The sequence below is a fragment of the Melampsora larici-populina genome (genome assembly GCF_000204055.1).
Source record: "Melampsora larici-populina 98AG31 unplaced genomic scaffold MELLAscaffold_33, whole genome shotgun sequence".
Taxonomy (NCBI): Eukaryota; Fungi; Basidiomycota; class Pucciniomycetes; order Pucciniales; family Melampsoraceae; genus Melampsora; species Melampsora laricis-populina.
This window is the reverse complement of record NW_006768797.1, coordinates 604,436-621,652: the sequence shown is the minus strand read 5'-3', so window position 1 is coordinate 621,652 and position 17,217 is coordinate 604,436. Positions and strand designations below refer to the sequence as shown.

The 17,217-nt window shown below is 41.8% G+C and overlaps 4 protein-coding genes across 4 annotated transcripts; 2 read left to right on the top strand and 2 right to left on the bottom strand.

Annotated features, from left to right (window-relative positions):
• Window positions 1–1,712: 1,712 nt before the first annotated feature.
• Window positions 1,713–3,045, top strand: MELLADRAFT_37779 (uncharacterized protein; the record flags this gene model as incomplete). The annotated part of the gene is made up of 5 exons (XM_007412892.1): window positions 1,713–1,808; window positions 1,886–2,032; window positions 2,126–2,176; window positions 2,252–2,627; window positions 2,801–3,045. Coding segments are annotated over 5 exons (915 nt in total), but the record flags the coding sequence as incomplete, so codon positions are not given.
• A 1,548-nt stretch (window positions 3,046–4,593) lies between these two features.
• On the top strand, window positions 4,594–8,828 carry MELLADRAFT_123254 (calpain-like protease palB/RIM13; the record flags this gene model as incomplete). The annotated part of the gene is made up of 19 exons (XM_007412893.1): window positions 4,594–4,819; window positions 4,911–5,002; window positions 5,127–5,275; window positions 5,319–5,475; window positions 5,557–5,560; window positions 5,651–5,748; window positions 5,834–5,871; window positions 5,934–5,954; window positions 6,043–6,084; window positions 6,158–6,213; window positions 6,276–6,368; window positions 6,458–6,704; window positions 6,775–6,982; window positions 7,064–7,512; window positions 7,580–7,659; window positions 7,745–7,964; window positions 8,023–8,189; window positions 8,297–8,405; window positions 8,534–8,828. The coding sequence occupies 19 exons, from the start codon at window positions 4,594–4,596 to the stop codon at window positions 8,826–8,828; spliced, it is 2,751 nt and encodes a 916-aa protein (XP_007412955.1).
• A 173-nt stretch (window positions 8,829–9,001) lies between these two features.
• On the bottom strand, window positions 9,002–9,908 carry MELLADRAFT_65334 (uncharacterized protein; the record flags this gene model as incomplete). Its single annotated transcript, XM_007412829.1, has 4 exons — window positions 9,002–9,067; window positions 9,186–9,277; window positions 9,360–9,555; window positions 9,618–9,908. 4 exons carry the CDS (start codon window positions 9,906–9,908, stop codon window positions 9,002–9,004), a joined length of 645 nt encoding a protein of 214 aa, XP_007412891.1.
• Window positions 9,909–11,393: 1,485 nt separating this feature from the next.
• Window positions 11,394–12,334, bottom strand: MELLADRAFT_108984 (uncharacterized protein; the record flags this gene model as incomplete). Its single annotated transcript, XM_007412828.1, has 4 exons — window positions 11,394–11,480; window positions 11,541–11,632; window positions 11,728–11,950; window positions 12,044–12,334. 4 exons carry the CDS (start codon window positions 12,332–12,334, stop codon window positions 11,394–11,396), a joined length of 693 nt encoding a protein of 230 aa, XP_007412890.1.
• Window positions 12,335–17,217: the final 4,883 nt, after the last annotated feature.

The window sequence follows — 17,217 nt, the reverse complement described above, 5'->3', positions numbered from 1 at the left end:
ATTAAAATGAAGTTGGATTTATTCCTAGTTTAAATTCTTTAAATCTTTTACAAGATCATTATGTGTATTCAGACTCATTAAAAGCTTTCTCGATGTAGTAAAGCCTTTGTTTTTTAATTGGAATTCATGTATTAAGATCTGAACAAACTCATGTTAAATTTGTAATTTTAAATTAAGATCTATCGATCGAGTAGATGAACAGGATGATATCGGGTCTTCATGTGTAGATGGAGTATTAGTATCTTAGTGCAAAGAAGAGAACAGTGCCTCTATCACATGAAAACTGGCCATGAAAGCAGGTGATGTGTACTCAAAAAATTAAAACTTTACCTTACTGCACAACCGGTGCGGAGTACATGCACTATCTGTAAAGTTATAAAAGTTACAGCGCTGCTAATGCAAACGAGTGCGAAATTTGGTTGAGTTAAGTAACTTTTTACTTAATTAGGGTGTTCAAACCTCAAAATCAATTCATGCAAGTTTTGTGCAAGTTCTGTGCAAGATATGAATAGAACTTGCACGGATCTTGCACAAAACTTGCAAGAGTCGGTCTCGCACGGTTTTTGCACGGTTTGGAACACAATAACTCGGGTTGTCAAAAAAATTACTGTGCAAGATTAGTGCAAAAAATCTTGCACGGATCTTGCACGGATCTTGCACGTCGGTCTTGCACATTTCTTGCACAGGTTTGAACACCCTAAATGTTGTGTTTGTTACCGCACGTGACCAAATTAACAACCGCAAACGAGTGCGGATGCTCTAAATGCATTTCCATGATCTCTGTTGATCACTCCTAGTGCCCAAGGATTTTCAAGAATCGAACAGAGGATCTGCATTCAAACATGATTGGCCTTAAATTACATCACCCGTTGGAATCTGACACGTATATATGCTATCAATGAGATAGGCCGTTGGTGCAACGGTTTGTGACTGTTTGTGACGGTTTAGTAGGGTTTATTTACACAGGTCATAAAGCTTTATCCGAAAATGTCAATAAGGGGTGTGTAAGAGACAAGCGGTTGGCTTTTCTCAGCTTTTCTCTCAAGACCTACAAGAACAGCCTTGACAGTGAACACTGAGCTTTGCGATGAGTTTTCAACTTTTTGGTTTTCGAATGTTAATGGGACATAGATGGAATCTTTTACTGTGCGATACAATTGCTCATCGAGCCTCAGCCGACACCAGACTTGTTCCCTTCTGATTTTCATCCATGACAAAAGCACGATTTTACTAACCTTCAACTGAGTTTTTGGTTGTTTAGGTTTCAAGAAAAGCAAACGACTGAGTAAGAAAAGTCATGAGAATGAAAAAGCCTTGGAAATTTTGAAATGTTAATGAGCTTCAGTTTAAAAAGTGATGGTGCATTTTTCATTTTGTCAACACTTCACGTTTAAGTTCTTCAGTAAAGAAATAGAATATCTTTTCCCCAAATCATTTTTTAAAGTTTTTGATCAACCAACGCACGATTTATCAGAATCATCAAATCATCAAATCATCGATTGTGAAAAAATTAATCTATTCTCCTAGTAAAACATTTCTACACCTATCCACTACAATTCAATCAAGATGGCATCCACCCAAGGTAAGTTTTCATCTCAATCTATGCTTGTCGTTATGAATTATTGGAGGCTCATTTCTTTTGCTTACGCCCAGCCGGAACCATATCCACCATACCAACATTATCTTTAAATCACTCTGGAAATCGTCGTCGCTTTCATGTGTTCAAGACACTCGGACAAGGTAGTTTTGCAACCGTCAAGCTAGTTCGAAAAGCTGAATCTAAAAATGGAGAGCTCTATGCACTGAAGGTAAACTTAAAAAAAACTTTTCTTGAACTAAATCAAAACAAGGCTAACGTAATGAATTGTATGAATCTTTCGAAAAGGTAATCTCAAAAGATGCATTGACTCATCCACATCACATTCAACATGTTAAAGATGAACGTGATGTACTTCGATCGATTCCACCGCATCCAAATATTCTTAGAATGAATGAATCTTTTTCGGATCAAGCTCGTTTGTTTTTCACTCTTGTAAGTTTCAATCTCGAATTCATTATATCATTCATATCCATAGGACCAAGTCATATTGATTCATCGATTATTTGGATTCTCAATTTTTTTCAGGAGTATTTCGGAGGAGGCAATTTGTACGAACTAATGGAACATTTCCGAAGAGTAAATCCAACTTTTTTCAATTATATATATATATGAATTTTCCATAAGCTGATCTGTTATTATATATGAATGTAGCCATTCACCGAAAAAGAAGCCAAATTCTATGGCATCCAAATCGCTCGGGGTCTCCAACACTTACACGACCATGAGATAATCTATCGAGATTTAAAACCTGAAAACATTGTGATTCGAGAAAATGGTCAAATCGCTTTATGTGATTTTGGGTTTTCGAAATCTTTGAAAGATCAAGACGGTAGGACTTCAACTTTTTGTGGTTCACCTGATTTCATGGCACCTGAATTGATCAGAGGTAATCCATATGATTTCCAAATTGATTGGTGGTCATTTGGGATCTTAATCTTTGATTTCATTGTGTTTTCTCCTCCTTTTAATTTTAATCCATTGCTGATCCTTAAAGCTAATTCTCGTACACGCATAATTCCAGATCAAGGTGAGTGAAAACTTTTTTTCTAAGAATTCTTTTTTTAAGCTGTCATGACTTTATATATATACTAATCTTTTTTTCAATCTTCTTTTGTTTGACAATTCTTTTTCTCTTAGACTTGACAAATCAAGAGAAATTCTTTAGGATCCTTAAAGGGATTTATGCATTTCCATTCCAAGGTAATTATTCTAACGAAGTACGTAAATTAATAGCAGGTCTTTTACAATCTGATCCAATCAAACGAATCAAAGGTGAAAAAGTATTAAATCATTCTTGGTTTTCTAAAGTCAATACCAATACTTCAGTACCACCATGGAAACCTCAACCAAGGAAATTCTCGCTAACTCTTGATGATACTTTGGATATCGAATGTCGTGGATTTGGGTCTCAAGACGATCTTGATGATGGTTTTGATGGGTTTTGATTTTCAGTTTTGGTGATTTCTAATCTTTTTGGGTTACACTCTTTGATTTGTTCTTAGTTTTCTTTTCTGATTTTGATGTTCACAACTAAACTAATTTTATTTATATTTTCAATAAAACCATTCTGGTATCTTTAAAGGACCATCAAATTCACATTGATCCCGTTTTTTATTTTTCTCACATCTCACCCGATGCTACCAACATGATCAGAGAGTATCATAATATTATGCCCTAAATCATAGGGATATCTTTATCTTTCCCACATCTCAACTCATAAAACCACCTTGATTAGATGTTTCAAAGATTGAGGAGATGCCTCTGGTTAGCATAAGTGATCACCGTCAATGGTAGTAAAGACAAGAATCACAAAGTGACGTTGACAAATGCATGAACTAAGGGCTGTACTGTTGAGAGATAAGATGGAAAGATTGTATGTGCGCCTTGAGAAGATGAGAAAAGAAAAGGAGTGTCTGCTATATCCATTTTGTTATACATTCCATGTACAACTTCGGTATTATCCCTCCCCCTGTTACTCCAGGTTGTGGAATAAATTTGTCCATAAAGCTACTTTGTCCATGTAGAGAAGAGATTTAGAAACCTACAACCTGATGAAATCAATTGCTCAAGGAGATGGGCACACGAGAAACATCTTGCGCGCCGAAGCGCATACAAGTAGCTTGGTTGTAAGTCTGCGCAAGGAGATTTACCATACATGTTGAGGTATTTCAATTCTAAGTTGACTGGAGTTCACTTGGATTGATAAATCCAAAGCTTCTGTACTTGGGTCTCCCTCGACTACTCGTGAAAGTGACGTTGATAAGTTTAATACTTGATAAAAACGTTATGCAAACATTCTGTTTACAAGGGAACCCATGGATTCAAAATTCGCAGTGGTTTCACATATGAAGCTTTGGGCACATTTGAAAAGGTAATGTCATCCTGAAGGATCACAAGTTGAATGTGTTTGTTCGGTTTGAAGATGGAGAATGACAAAGTTCAATGAGACTGAAAAGATCCGAAGCTACACTTGAAGGGTGTCGGCCAGCGGATATTTTAATTTTTACGCAACTCAAACGCTGATCGTTGCTCATCCCGGCTTTATCAAAGTAATTCGTGAGTGCGTCGGCTCAGCTTTTCCGATTTATTTTGAAGTTTCTCTAGTTTCATTCTCAAGATAACGGAATTCCATTCCAAACTGTCGAACGCTGTGATCGATCAATCGAAAACTCCGGTGCGGGATCTCGTCACCTGATAAGGATCTCCGTCAAAACCTCGCTTTTGCAGTTCTACAACATCACTCAGTTCTTCGTGCTCGAGTGTCGCATCCATCCTGATAACTTAAGGTGCACCGTCTCGCAAAAATCGGTGACATCAGCTTAACATCAGATTTTCAATTAAACATTTTTGGTCGTTTGGAAGCCTTCTGGTACGATGGAATCGAACTCCTTGAACAAAGAGATGAGGCAAAAACTTCAGGACGCACAGGTATATCTCTCGAGGTCTTCGCCCACTAGCCACTCTGCTGATATCCGATCCATCAATCTCAGAAAATGGCCTCCCGAGCTACAAAGTGTGAAACCAAAGGAGATTATGACGAAGCTTTCCAGTCATACATATCATCTGTTCAAACCTACTTGTATCTGATCCGTAATGTACCGGACGGAAGCTTGAGGATAAGCTTGAAGGAGATGTCGACCAAGTTATTGAATCGGGCCGAACAGATAAAGTCACATCGACGACACATCAAAGCTGCCGTACGGGATCGAGTCTCTTTAGGTTAGGATTTGTCTAGTCCACATATTGTATCGCATCAGAGTATTGATTCAAGTGTTGTTCATAATTATCGGCGAATTCGCGTGACAAAGAGGAACAAGACCTGGTATTGAAAGGATCGGAAAAAATCAATGGCCAATCATATCGCCCGTGGATCTCCTCAGCTTCAAACGAAGTCAATATGAGGTCAGCACTTTTCATGAAACTTCCTCAAGACTCCTTGCTGCTGTGGCCAGCGTGACTTTGCATCTTGACCGTAAACCACGTTCCATATCCTGATCCGCTCATCTGCAGACTTTTGAACTTACAGCCACCTTTGAACCCGGCTCAAAAAAACATCTTCCTTCGCTGGGTCTCCATCTCCGATCTATATCCCAACAGTATTTTGTACAAACCCGGAGAGCCTGATCCAACGGATATAGTACAGGATGTTGTGACAGATTGCTCACTGATAGCCTCGTTTGCAGTGTCTACAAACCACGCGAATCGCTTTTCCTCCAAGGTACGCTACTGGCCGTATGAAGCATACCCAAACTGATGGTAGTTTGTCTCAGCTCAATGTGGCTTGTCTGTACCCCAAAGACTACTCTGGCAATCCAGAAGCCACGACTAGTGGGATCTATCGAGTAAAACTCTTCTTGAATGGAACTTATAGAGAGGTGGAGTCCGGTTTCTTCCCTGTTTAGCATCAAGATGTCATTCTAAAGATGCATAACCACCTCAAATTCTGAATTACAAAGATTCGTGAGTGATGTTTCACTGTTGCTCGGGTTGCGGTTCGTATCTTGAGCCCTCCTGTCTATTGTGGCCTGATCACTATATTTACAACAATAGCTGTAGATGATAAAATTCCCACGGGGATTGAACGACCGATGATGTGTGCTCAATGTCGTGGAGGAGATTTTTTCTGGCCAGCTCTCATTGAAAAAGCAGTCAGCAATCCCCTTCCCATCACAACTTTATATTAGCAGTTTGGCTTTCTTTTGTAAACACATTTCCTTTCCTTTTCATTTACAGTACATGAAAGTGATGGCTGGCTATGATTTTGTGGGATCGTTCGTAGTCCTTCCCCCTTTCTCCGTAGCCCCTTCTGACACTTTTATGGTTCGCAACACAGGAACTCTAGCGTCGATCTTCAGTGAGCCAGAATGATTTCGATAGGCATGCACCCCAGATAACTTGTGATTATACCCTCGTCTGACCAATGCATCGACTTGCTATATCAGTGCTTTGACCGGCTGGATTCCAGAGACAATTTTCACAACTAGGTGACTTATGCACCAATTTTGTCTTTTGTATGATCCATGAATGCCACGCTCATAATTAATCATCTACCTGCAGTGGAGAATATCGCGGTGAAAAGTCTTGGCGTCGGGCGCTTGCAGGCTTTAAGAAAGGTATGTGTAAGTTGTAATTGATCCAGTTCTGTAACGCTAACCTGGTGCCGATATGCCCAAAGGACATTGCTTGGTGACAGTAGGTACCAACGGCAACATCTCCGACGCATTGGACTCGGTGGGACTGATCCCACATCATAATTATGCCATTCTGGGTACTCAATTTCTCTCATCTCGACTTCGTAACAAATGCGGGTTTCTGATACAGATCACATTCCGGAATAAAATTCATGTACGCTCCTAGACATGGACGAAGATGATACGGGTAGAAGACGTGTAAAGTTATACAATGCTTGGAATGCAAGACCGGACGAAAAGTCAACTAGTTGGACTAGCGAGCTCAAAGATGCTCTTCCAGGAATTGAACCTAGTCAACAGAAGGAGCTCGTGGGAACATTCACTATTTCCTGGGAGGCTCTACAAATTTACTTTGATACGATATATATGAATTGGGACCCAAAGATCTTCGAATATCAACAAACCGTACATTTGTTGAGTTCTATCTCTCGTCATTGACCTCTTGGTTTTGCTCCTTTTTTGAATGTCGTTGTTTGATTGCAGCTCAAATGCACCTGTACCTGCATTCACTTTTCGCTTCGGGCCCGTGCCCCAATCACAGGCAGAAGCGGAAGTCTGGGTTTTGCTTACTCGTCACTTAAGTGACCAACCTTCGGACTGCGAGAATTACATGTCGTTCAGCGTATTCCACGATGAAAATGATGATGAGCTCATTGAGGGCACTGATTATGTTCCCCAACCAGTTATTTCTGTAAGTCCACCTGCCTCTTGCCCGATATGCAGCCATAGATTACACTCTGACACGCGTTTTGACGCAATTACAAATAATCAGACCCCACTTTCAAATGCGATCCACGTTCTAACTCGGTTCGTGCCATCCTCGCATCAAGCGGCATACACCATAAATTTTTCTTTTCATTGCCCAAGAACGCCTGCCCAACGATCTAACAACCCTCAGAAACCCAGCGGATATACTCTCAGCATCTACTCGTCATCTCCGTGTTGTTTACAAGACGCTGGTCCTGTCACCCTCCCTTATACCGCAGAAGTCGAGGGCAAATGGACTACCCGCACATCGGGGGGAAATCACAGTCTAACGACTTTCATGAACAACCCAATGTGGAGAGTGACGATTGGTGAAGCAAAGGATCGAACGAAGTTAACATCCAAGAAAACATTGAGGGCAACATTGTTTGCGTGTGACGAGGCAGGAGATGTCGACTCCGGGAAAGCTCTAAATCTCAAACTTGTAAGAGCGGATGGAGATGGTAGAGTCTATGAGTTGAGTTAGAAATTCACAACTGTATCTGAATTGAACTCATTTTGGTAGTCTTTGCAATCCATGTAGTGTCGAAAGAAGAGATCTCGTGGCTGACTCAGGTAGTTATACTCGTGGACGAGCTCAACTTCGGACAAAGGGGATTTTACGTAAGTCTCTACATCAGCCGTGATAGATTCGGGTCATTCGCGAGACAAATCTAATGAGGTTCTTGATCTCTTGCATATTTATCAGCTGGAACATATACGATCGTACCATCCACTTTTTCTGCTGGTGTTCAGGGATCATTCAAATTAAGCGTAGAATGTGAATTACCTCTCATAACCACAACACCCATTCCACTCGAGGGTTCTGGAATGTACAAACGGACTTGCTCCGCGACTTGGGAAGAGGAACGTCAATCTCAAACCCCCGGTTGGAAAGTCTTCGGGGGAAAGGGTGACGTGGAAATCAAGTCCGCACATTGTCATCGTCTCTCCCAAATATGAATGCTAACCTGATCATGACATTAGATTTCGAGTCCAAGCCACCACAAATCCTGGCCTGTATCCAGTGAAGCTTTGCTTATACCGAACATCCCTGGGTCAGGACTCCAGACAAGTTGTTGCTTCCGGAACCTTGACACTTGCATTGAGTGGGGCTGCACTCGGGCCTCTACAGCTGACTTTCGTGGATGAGGGTAAGAACCACGTTTCATTCGCCAGCGCGGTGTCTCTTCATGAATTTGTTCGAGTTCACTTTTATTGACAAGCTTCATTTGAATTATCTACCAAACATGATGATTAGTAACATACACGATATGTGTCGAAGCAGTTGGAGATCCGTGTCTAACGACTGGCAGTGGCTATAGTTTGATAGCATACGCTGATCAGCCGCTCACCCTTTCCCGCCGTTAGTATCAGACTCGCCTTAAGCGATAACAGAGGTTTGCTGGTTTCAAGTGTCGCCCTTTCAACCACATCCATTGAAAATCGTTACGACAAACACGCTGGGTTCGTTTCTTTTTTTCTTAATACATTGTAGTAGAGTGGCTCGATTAGATCATACTGTATTATCATGTAATACAAGTGTCCTTCTGAATGTTCTCCAGCACTATCCACTGGATGGAAGCTCCTTGCGGAATCCGCTCGCCTTCGTGCCACTTGTAGTTGTAGAGGACTCTGGTCTCGATGCTCACTTCTCTTCTGACGACTCACTTCACACCAACTGCAAGCCCCATTCAGCACTCGGTATCCTCTGTGAAAGCGAGTCCAAGAGGATTCTTTATGAACCAGTAACCAGTTGTAGTAATATACAGCAAGTCTGTGCCTACACTTGATATCATTTATCCAGCAATGTGGCTGTGATCAAATATAGTACATATTTTCTTTTGATCTCATGTTACCTAACAATAGCCAGAAGCCTAGAAAAAAAATCACGTCCACAGCTGTTTGCTTCACAAATTTGAATCACGACAGAAAAACAACCCGCAAAGACAAACAGTCAACTGAACTACTGAGTGTGGTCACACATGCGGCTATACTGGATCAATTCAAGCGTGAGAGCGAGTGCGTCTTCCTGTGGTGTGGTGATGTAACACAAGATGAGACATTAGCTCCGCTATCTTCAGTAGATGATATCTTGGCGCTGCGATTCTATCTTAGCAATACTTGGATGACATGTAAGAACCACGTACCCATTTCACAAAAGGATCATGTCCACGGTCCGCAATGATGTTCACAGTATAATATTCGCCTTCGGGAAGGGTTGTCGGACCCGATTGAGGAACTGCGATCATGGACCGATCAATTGGCCAAATGAGTACGTGATTGTCACTTGAGGATGTCGTCTTTGGTTATAAATGACTCACGTGAAATTTTGGCCAGGGTGGTTTGTAACAGTCCGGTGGTCTGGATCTCACCAGGGAGAGTAGCTTGAGATTTTCCTTTATAGACGCTCATAAAGTCCTTAGGTTGATGAGTAGCATCCTGCAAGGTCCATCCTTTGGCAGAAGCCTCAAGGAAGTACGGGGGCCATTGGGCACCGCTTACACATTTGATGTCATTCTAGATGGGCAGAAATAATCATTAGTGAAAAATGTATAGCAAACCTAAAGATAAGTACTAACCAACTGTATGGAGGTGCTGGTATCAGAAGATCGATCCTCTTGCAGAGTGATTACACCCGGAGTGCCTGGCATAGGGATCACGTTGTACAAAGATTCACCATCGTCTTTATAGATTTTGGTTGGCTGATTGAAATCGATTTTTGAGTCGATATAGAATGTGACTTCAGGGGTAATCCGGGGACTTAGATCGACGATCTCTGTTCCAAGATCCGCAGAGCAATTTTCTGGGAAAAGGACGGAGAATAATAGTGCGGCCTTGAGAGATGAAACGATTCTTTGTTGAGAGAACATTGAAAAGATGAGTTGTGAAGATGGGGACTTGAGGAAAAGATCAATTCTGGGGATCAAACCGAATTACCAGCACGATCTATATAATGGCAGGAGCGACCAATTCGAAACACTTGAAACATATCCCCCGATCCTGAGATCTGACGACTAAACTAGACTACATACGTGATGCGATGCCGCAGCATCAAGAGAGCTGCCCCAGGTTTACAGCACGCCGCCGAGGAAGAGCTTCACTGTCAATGCGAATAATCTTGCTCGATCTTGCTCTACCGACTGCGAACACCCTAAATTTATCCAAGTCCCACGCTTTGTCAATGCAGATTGCATGAAGAAAGCATTGGGTGGAGATGGGTCAAGCTGTGCGGGCGAGATGTTTCAACTTTAGTGATGAACGGTGAAGCCTTCGTGTGGTATCCCAAAAAACACCGCCTCAGTTCATCAGGCTTCATCAGGGCTTGACCGGCCAAAGTGTCAAATCTCAATGATTGGTTGCTGGAATTACCCCTGCACTCGAGGTTCGAGGATACATGAGGATGTACATACCATATATAACCAAACAGACAGTCCTTTCGGTAGAGCTTTGAACCCCCTACAAATAACCAATTTAGTAGACAACTGGTCGTTGGGATGGGTTGAGAAACACCGTGACACTGACAAGCTGGTCCATATCACCTCAACTTCGATATGCAGATATCACAAATCAGTTCTCCATTCCGAGCAGGCCACAGGCTGAATTCTCAATAATTGAATGTTCGTATCAGATTAAGATCTCAAATACTGATATCATGTCGCTTTGTATCTGCAAAACTTGCGGTCCTTGATCTTCAATCAAAGCATGTCTCATCTGAACGGTGAACATGATCACTCCAGAAAGCTATTTTGTGAAGCTTCAATTTGTAAACCGACAATTGTTGCGAGAATAGTGACGAGATTCTGAGTCTTTGCTGTGCCATCCTTCCCTGATGAAGAAACAACGGCCCTCTCAAGTTGAACATTTTCATTCAGTCAAATTACAAGATGCAGCATAATACTCAAGCCAGTTGACCAGCACGAGAGAAAGATTATGTATAGGTATATGTGGCTTTCAAAACCTGAGACGTCAATCAGGAAGCCTGCGTTTGCAAGTTTAGAGGTGGGATTGTTCAGATGCTCTTACCTACACTCATCGACGAAGAATTGATTCATGTTATTGGCTGGCTCTTTGCAAGAACAGCTCACCACGATCGACTCGCGAGTATCGAAGGAGCACTAATCATCATACCACTCCAAACGTGTATGTCATTATCGCATTGATCGCAAGGTCCGTTTCAACATGCCAGTTGAAAAAAATGAAAAACTAGACACTGAGCCAGTTGATCAAGGACGTCATGTTCGCTCACAAAAGAAAAGAGTTTTGCGTTGGAATATACAAAATGAAAAGTGCAATTTGGAAATATTTGTAATGAAGGTCAAGCCACGAATCACTTGAGATGATTCAAGGACCTCCGTTCAAGCGCAGTGTCTCTGATCTTCTAGGATTTTGACAACAAGCACGATGGCATCGGTCTGATTGCGATCAGAAACCAGCAACGTCAGCTATTGGACGTCACATACGAAATAGAATGAAAAGCAAAGCGATCCCTGGTTTTAACGCACCTCCTCAATAAATGGGGAATGACCCTCGTCAGCAGGGAAATAGATTGAGTAGTAGTGACCCGCTGGTAAACCGGTCGGAGGATTGGGGTAGTCTATCCGATGCAGTTAAGGATGGAAACTTCAGCATATTGCTTTTCCTTGACCTGCACCCAATGGAGCACATCGATCAAGAGACAAAGAGAATTACCTGATATTTTGGCCACCATACCGGACATGGTGGAACTAACTTGGATTTCCCCAGCAGGTGCGCCTTTGGGGCTACGGACGAAGACCCGATCAAAGGAGCCCGGCTGATGGGTCGCATCTTGTAGGAACCATTGACCGCGCGGCGGGTTGTTTTTGTTGGCCTGCGTGACGTTTTGGTGAAAGAAGTACGATGTGGAAAGTGCAGAGCAATCACTGGGTTTTTCCTAGGTTGATTTGATGCCAAGCTGATGATCAGCGAAGGAAGACATAATTTACAGATCATACTTTTATGATTATTGAGAACAGCCGCTACCCACATCTTTGATCAGTCCAACGTCGAGCGGGTCGGTTGTTGATACAATTGCTAGGAAGTTCTCTCCGGAAGTAGACAATGGTTGTATCATGTGAACGACACGTCCTGTGTTGTCGAAAACTTCCGCTGGCCGAGTAAAGTCGATGTTGGTGTTGATGAAGATTGTCTTCTCTGGGGTGATTCTGGGACTCAGATCTGTTACCCCTTGGCGTTCTTCGGTTCCTGGACGAGGTGCAGCCGACGAAGTCAGCGCTAACAGACCAAGTGTTGCACATGAGGCTAGTGCTTTGAACATATCGGTTAAGAGAAAGTGCAGATGATGAGGTATGTGAAGTTGTGGATCTAGACTCTGCTCGGACTGGAAACACTTTGTCGCTACCTCGTCAGTACTTATACATATGAAGCGCCAATTGTCCACTCATGGGTTCCTAGTCGAACAAATGAGAATCTGACCGATTGGAGCTATCATGTGCTACAAGAAGAAAGCCGAATTTCGGAAGGGTGCTTAACAGGGCGCTCATGAACAACATTTTTTGGCTTTCTTCTGCACTTCTGAGCCTCATGTGGGTGGTTCTGTGACTGTCCGGGATTGATCAAAAGGGGTCGGAAAAGATGTGCTGCCATCCACCATCTGTTAACCCTGAGGGTGCCCACAAACCATCATCAACACATTGAGCCCATTTTGACAATGCGACTCCGAGTAACGTGTGACCGGTGTCGTTCCCAGCGAGTTCAACACATACACCGCCTCCCACAATCAAATCTGAAGACTTTAAATTCCAAGGCGTGGACTAGAATGATATGTGCATTGATTTCGGGTTGTGTCAGTCGTCCGCGAGGGGGGATCATTGGACTTTCGTATTCCTGGCCGCGTGAAATCCACATCGCCATTTGACTCTGTTCACTCATGCTCGAGTGGCCCGGTGCGCGGCGATCGCAATCCATGAGCCACATAGGTTTCACAGTACGAGCCATGTGGTAGCGCTGTGGTGCTCACAATGCTCAAGTGCATTTCCCTGCATCTCCTCAATCCAACTGCCCAGCAGAAGCATCGGAGCCTCCCCGAGGCAAGGCGGAAACTGCGGAAAATACAGAGTATACTCTGGAAGCCCTGCAGTGAGCACATATGTTTCAGCATCCAAAGGTAGAAAGGTTTTTTGAAGCTATGATCAATGCTGATGTTTACAACAGCACATATCATCAAGCAAAAATCAACAACATGCACTTCCCAAAAAAGAAGAACAACCTTTTGTCACAAATTACCAGCTGCCCAGATCATAGCCAACACTTACTGGCCATAGTCATCTGAAATAAATTGAAAATCAAAACTGTTTCATTTTTATTGTTAACCGATTGTTCTGATCAAGATCAATCCAATTGTTCTGATTGACATCCATCAATCTGATTGATATCATTTGTTCTTTTGAAGAAACAATCCAGGACACGTTGACCAAAAACAATTTTCCAATTATGGGTAAGAGCCATTGGAAAGCAATGATTGTTACTTTCTTTGTACATTGAGAGTACATTGAATCACTAGCCACTACTAAAAAGTAAAAGGGTGAGACTTTTTTATCTCAACCAAGACTGTTGTGTGTCTCTTGAGATAAGCTGAAACCATTCATTGTTGTATCTTTCTATCTTTCTTATTCACTCATTGTATACATTGTTGATCACATACTTCCAACCATCATGACACATTTGCAATCTCTTTTGTCTTATGTGTCACAGTGTTCTTTTATCCATCTCAATAATTCAGTTGTGGATTTCTGTATAAGTAGTTTGGTCAAAAGATCAAAAAAGGTTTATTTTAATTCCTAATTGGCTGTCTAGAAGTAAATCATGTTGACATCCACTACAACTGTTTCTCCATCAAAAATTCATAGTGTCATTGCAAACTCAGACCAAAAGACTCACCAAAGAAAATTGCTGCCATGGAAATGGCTTTGTTCAACCTGCCAACATCCCCGGATTGCCTTGAGGCCCAAATGGGGAATGCAAGGGAAAGTGAAAAGGGGGTAGTTGGGAATACTAACACAATTCCCCCATGATGTGAGTCTAAGAAGTATTTTTCACTGTTGATAGCCCAAGAACTACCCATTGCCACCATTGAGTTGGTGTTGCCTGCTCCAAAACCACCCCAACTAGCCATGAGGCCCACTTGCGGAACACTGGGAAATGTTGCAAGGGGGCTCTCAGACTCTGTGATACAGAGATTAAGCCCCTGTGATGTGAGTACAACAAAAATGTCACCCCTGAAATCAAACCAGTTGACAAGCTCTTGCCGTCTGTACCCAGATTAACCACTTCTTCCTGTGCTACAAATGCATCCTGGAACTTGTTGGCCAAGATTGATGCTGAGAACCCTAAAGACAAACCATTAAAATCAGCAGAAGAGTTAGTTCCAACACAGTACCACTGGTATATCAATATGTTTTGAAAGACAAGTGCCATGACCATACCTCCACACCACTGTTACAATTTCTGTATTGACCTAGTCCCTGGAGCAACCCAGCAAGATAAATATTCTCTTACCTGTTGAAGAGACCACACTTAACTAAATGATTGAAAAAGGCCTTGCCAAGGGCATGATCCAATGTACCACGTCACCCTGGGCTGCTCTAGTCCTCTTCACCAGGAAGAATGACAGAAACCTACGCCTGTGTTTTGATTATTGGAAACTGAATACCTTGACTGTTAAGAATAAGTGTCCACTTCCTCTCACAATGGATTTAGTGGATAGCTGACAGGATGCTGGAGACTTCACAAGCCTGGATATATGTAATGGCTATAACCCACTGAGAGTGAAGGAAGGCAACAAGAAGAAATTGGCTTTGATTTGTAAGAGAGTACAGTTCAGACCCCTTACTGTGCTGTTTGGACCAACTGGAGAACTTGTTTTTTAAATTTTTCATCTTGCATATACTACATGAAAAGATAGGAAGGGCCTTAGCCGTCTACCTGGACAACCCATTGATGTACATGCCAGCAGGAGTTGACCGTGAAAAGATTGTTGAGGAAGTATTACAGATCATACAAGAACACATTATTTGGTTGAAACCAGAGAAGTGTAAGTTCTTGTCAGTGCCCGAGCGCTTTCAACCAAGCACCAAAAGCACTTCAGAGAAGAGATTTCTTTTTACAATAATTCAACTTACGTATAATGAACATAATAACAAATTACACGTCTAGTAACTAAGACCACACTAAAATTGCTCACAACCTCGAGCAAGGAAGGAGACAAACTAATATACTATTTTACGTATAACAATGAAAACATAATAAAATTATAGCTCAGGAATCTAAAGCCTAGAGACTAAAAAAATTGAGCAGGAGCTCGTCCGCATGAGAAAAACATCAATTACGTAAAACGTGATCAATTAGATAAGTATACTAAGGAAGACTAGAACAACTTCTAACACTCACAGGAAAAAACTACCAAGACTATGTTAGAAGAATATCTATAGCATCAAGAGAAACGGACCATTGTGATCAGTTCACTAATCCTACTAAGCAAGAAAATTGGCTTACTCAAATACGTAAACAATACAAAAATACTCCCATGGTTATCTAGCAAACCTAAGTGCACTAAAAGAACCACAAGTCAAGCTTACCTCCAGGAAAAGTATAAAGACTCAAACAATGAACCACCAAGAGAGAAGGGCATTGCAATCCACCCCTTTAAAATCAACAAGTAAAGAACCAAGTCAGTTCTTCCTTCTAGAGATCCAGCTAGATACAGCAGTATAAAGATTAAAACTTATCCACAAGATTCGCCTTTAACCCTTACTTGTTTTATCCTGTTCCATCTCCTTAGATCAAAGATAGACCCAGTTCTTACCAGTTATTTTAAAGCCTCGTGAAATAAACGTACTTAACCTTCTCACTTTCTTCTCGAAACAATATTCTTAATATCTGATTTCTACCTTTCCCTCTGAACCCTTTTCTTAGTCTTGTAGAAGCTCTCTGCACTACACGGTTAAGGCTTCTATACTGACAGTCAATTTCAGTTATTGCATATTAATTCCAAATAAGAATTTATCGTTGCTTACTAGGATCATTTAGTAAGTAATCTTCTACTTAGTCAATACCCGTTCTCTCAATGCAAAGCTGTAGAGATCCCTGTTTACCTTGTGTACCAGGCTACTCCAAAAGCTTTTGAGCTAGAAGAGATTAAACTCAGGTCTAGGGTTGACTGCCCCTCTGCTGTTAGACTAACAGTAGGCCTGTGGGTTTCGTAATAGAAACACTTTGCAGTCAGTAATAAACTGATTGTCTTCCTTTACCTACATAATTGATCTTATTAGGTAACAACCAGTGCTTATCCCACGTAACCAGCGGGATAATTTGTCAGGTTTCATACTTTAGTGAGTAAACTAGACTATTTCACTAATAGTTTTATAGCCACCCTGACAGTTCTCATGCAAGGAAATTAAATACTTGGGCTTACTTATCTCAAAGAACAAAGGGTGTATGGACCCACTCAAGGTCTGTGTGGTGATAAAGTAGCCTATACCAAAGAAAGCTACACAAATCCAACAATTTCTGGGACGTCAAACTTTCATAGACAGCTGATTATTGGCTTCTCACAGATCACAATACCACTGCACAACCTAACCCAAGAGGACATACCATTTGAATGGAAAGAGGCCCAACAAAAGGCATTTGACACAATGAAAACTTCCTTTACAACCACACCAATCCTGAAAATTGCAAATCTGTATATAGTCCTTTCATTGTGCGACTGTTCCGATCTTGCATTGGTCACTGTTCTGTTGCAGCTTGATCATAAATATGTCCTACACCCCGTGGCATTCCTTTTGCATCCACTAGTCCAAGCCAAACAAAACTACAAAATCTTTTATAAAGAATTGTTAGCCATTGTTCTGTCATTCAAGGAGTGGAGACATCTACTAGAGGGCAACCCCAACTGTCTTGAGGTCACAGTCTACACAGACCACAAAAAACTGAAAGCTTTCATGACAGAAAAATAAAGTACGCAAAGACAGGCCCATTGGGCTGAGACTCATGTGGTGGGCATGAGCTTGAGATAAAGTACGCGCCTGAGGGGGTCGGGTGCGCCCTCATTTTGGCTGAGGGCGCAAGAGGCGCAAAAAAGTAGACAAAAACGGGTCACCTTTTTGATGATGCTTCATCAATCAAATCTTCTATGTCCTA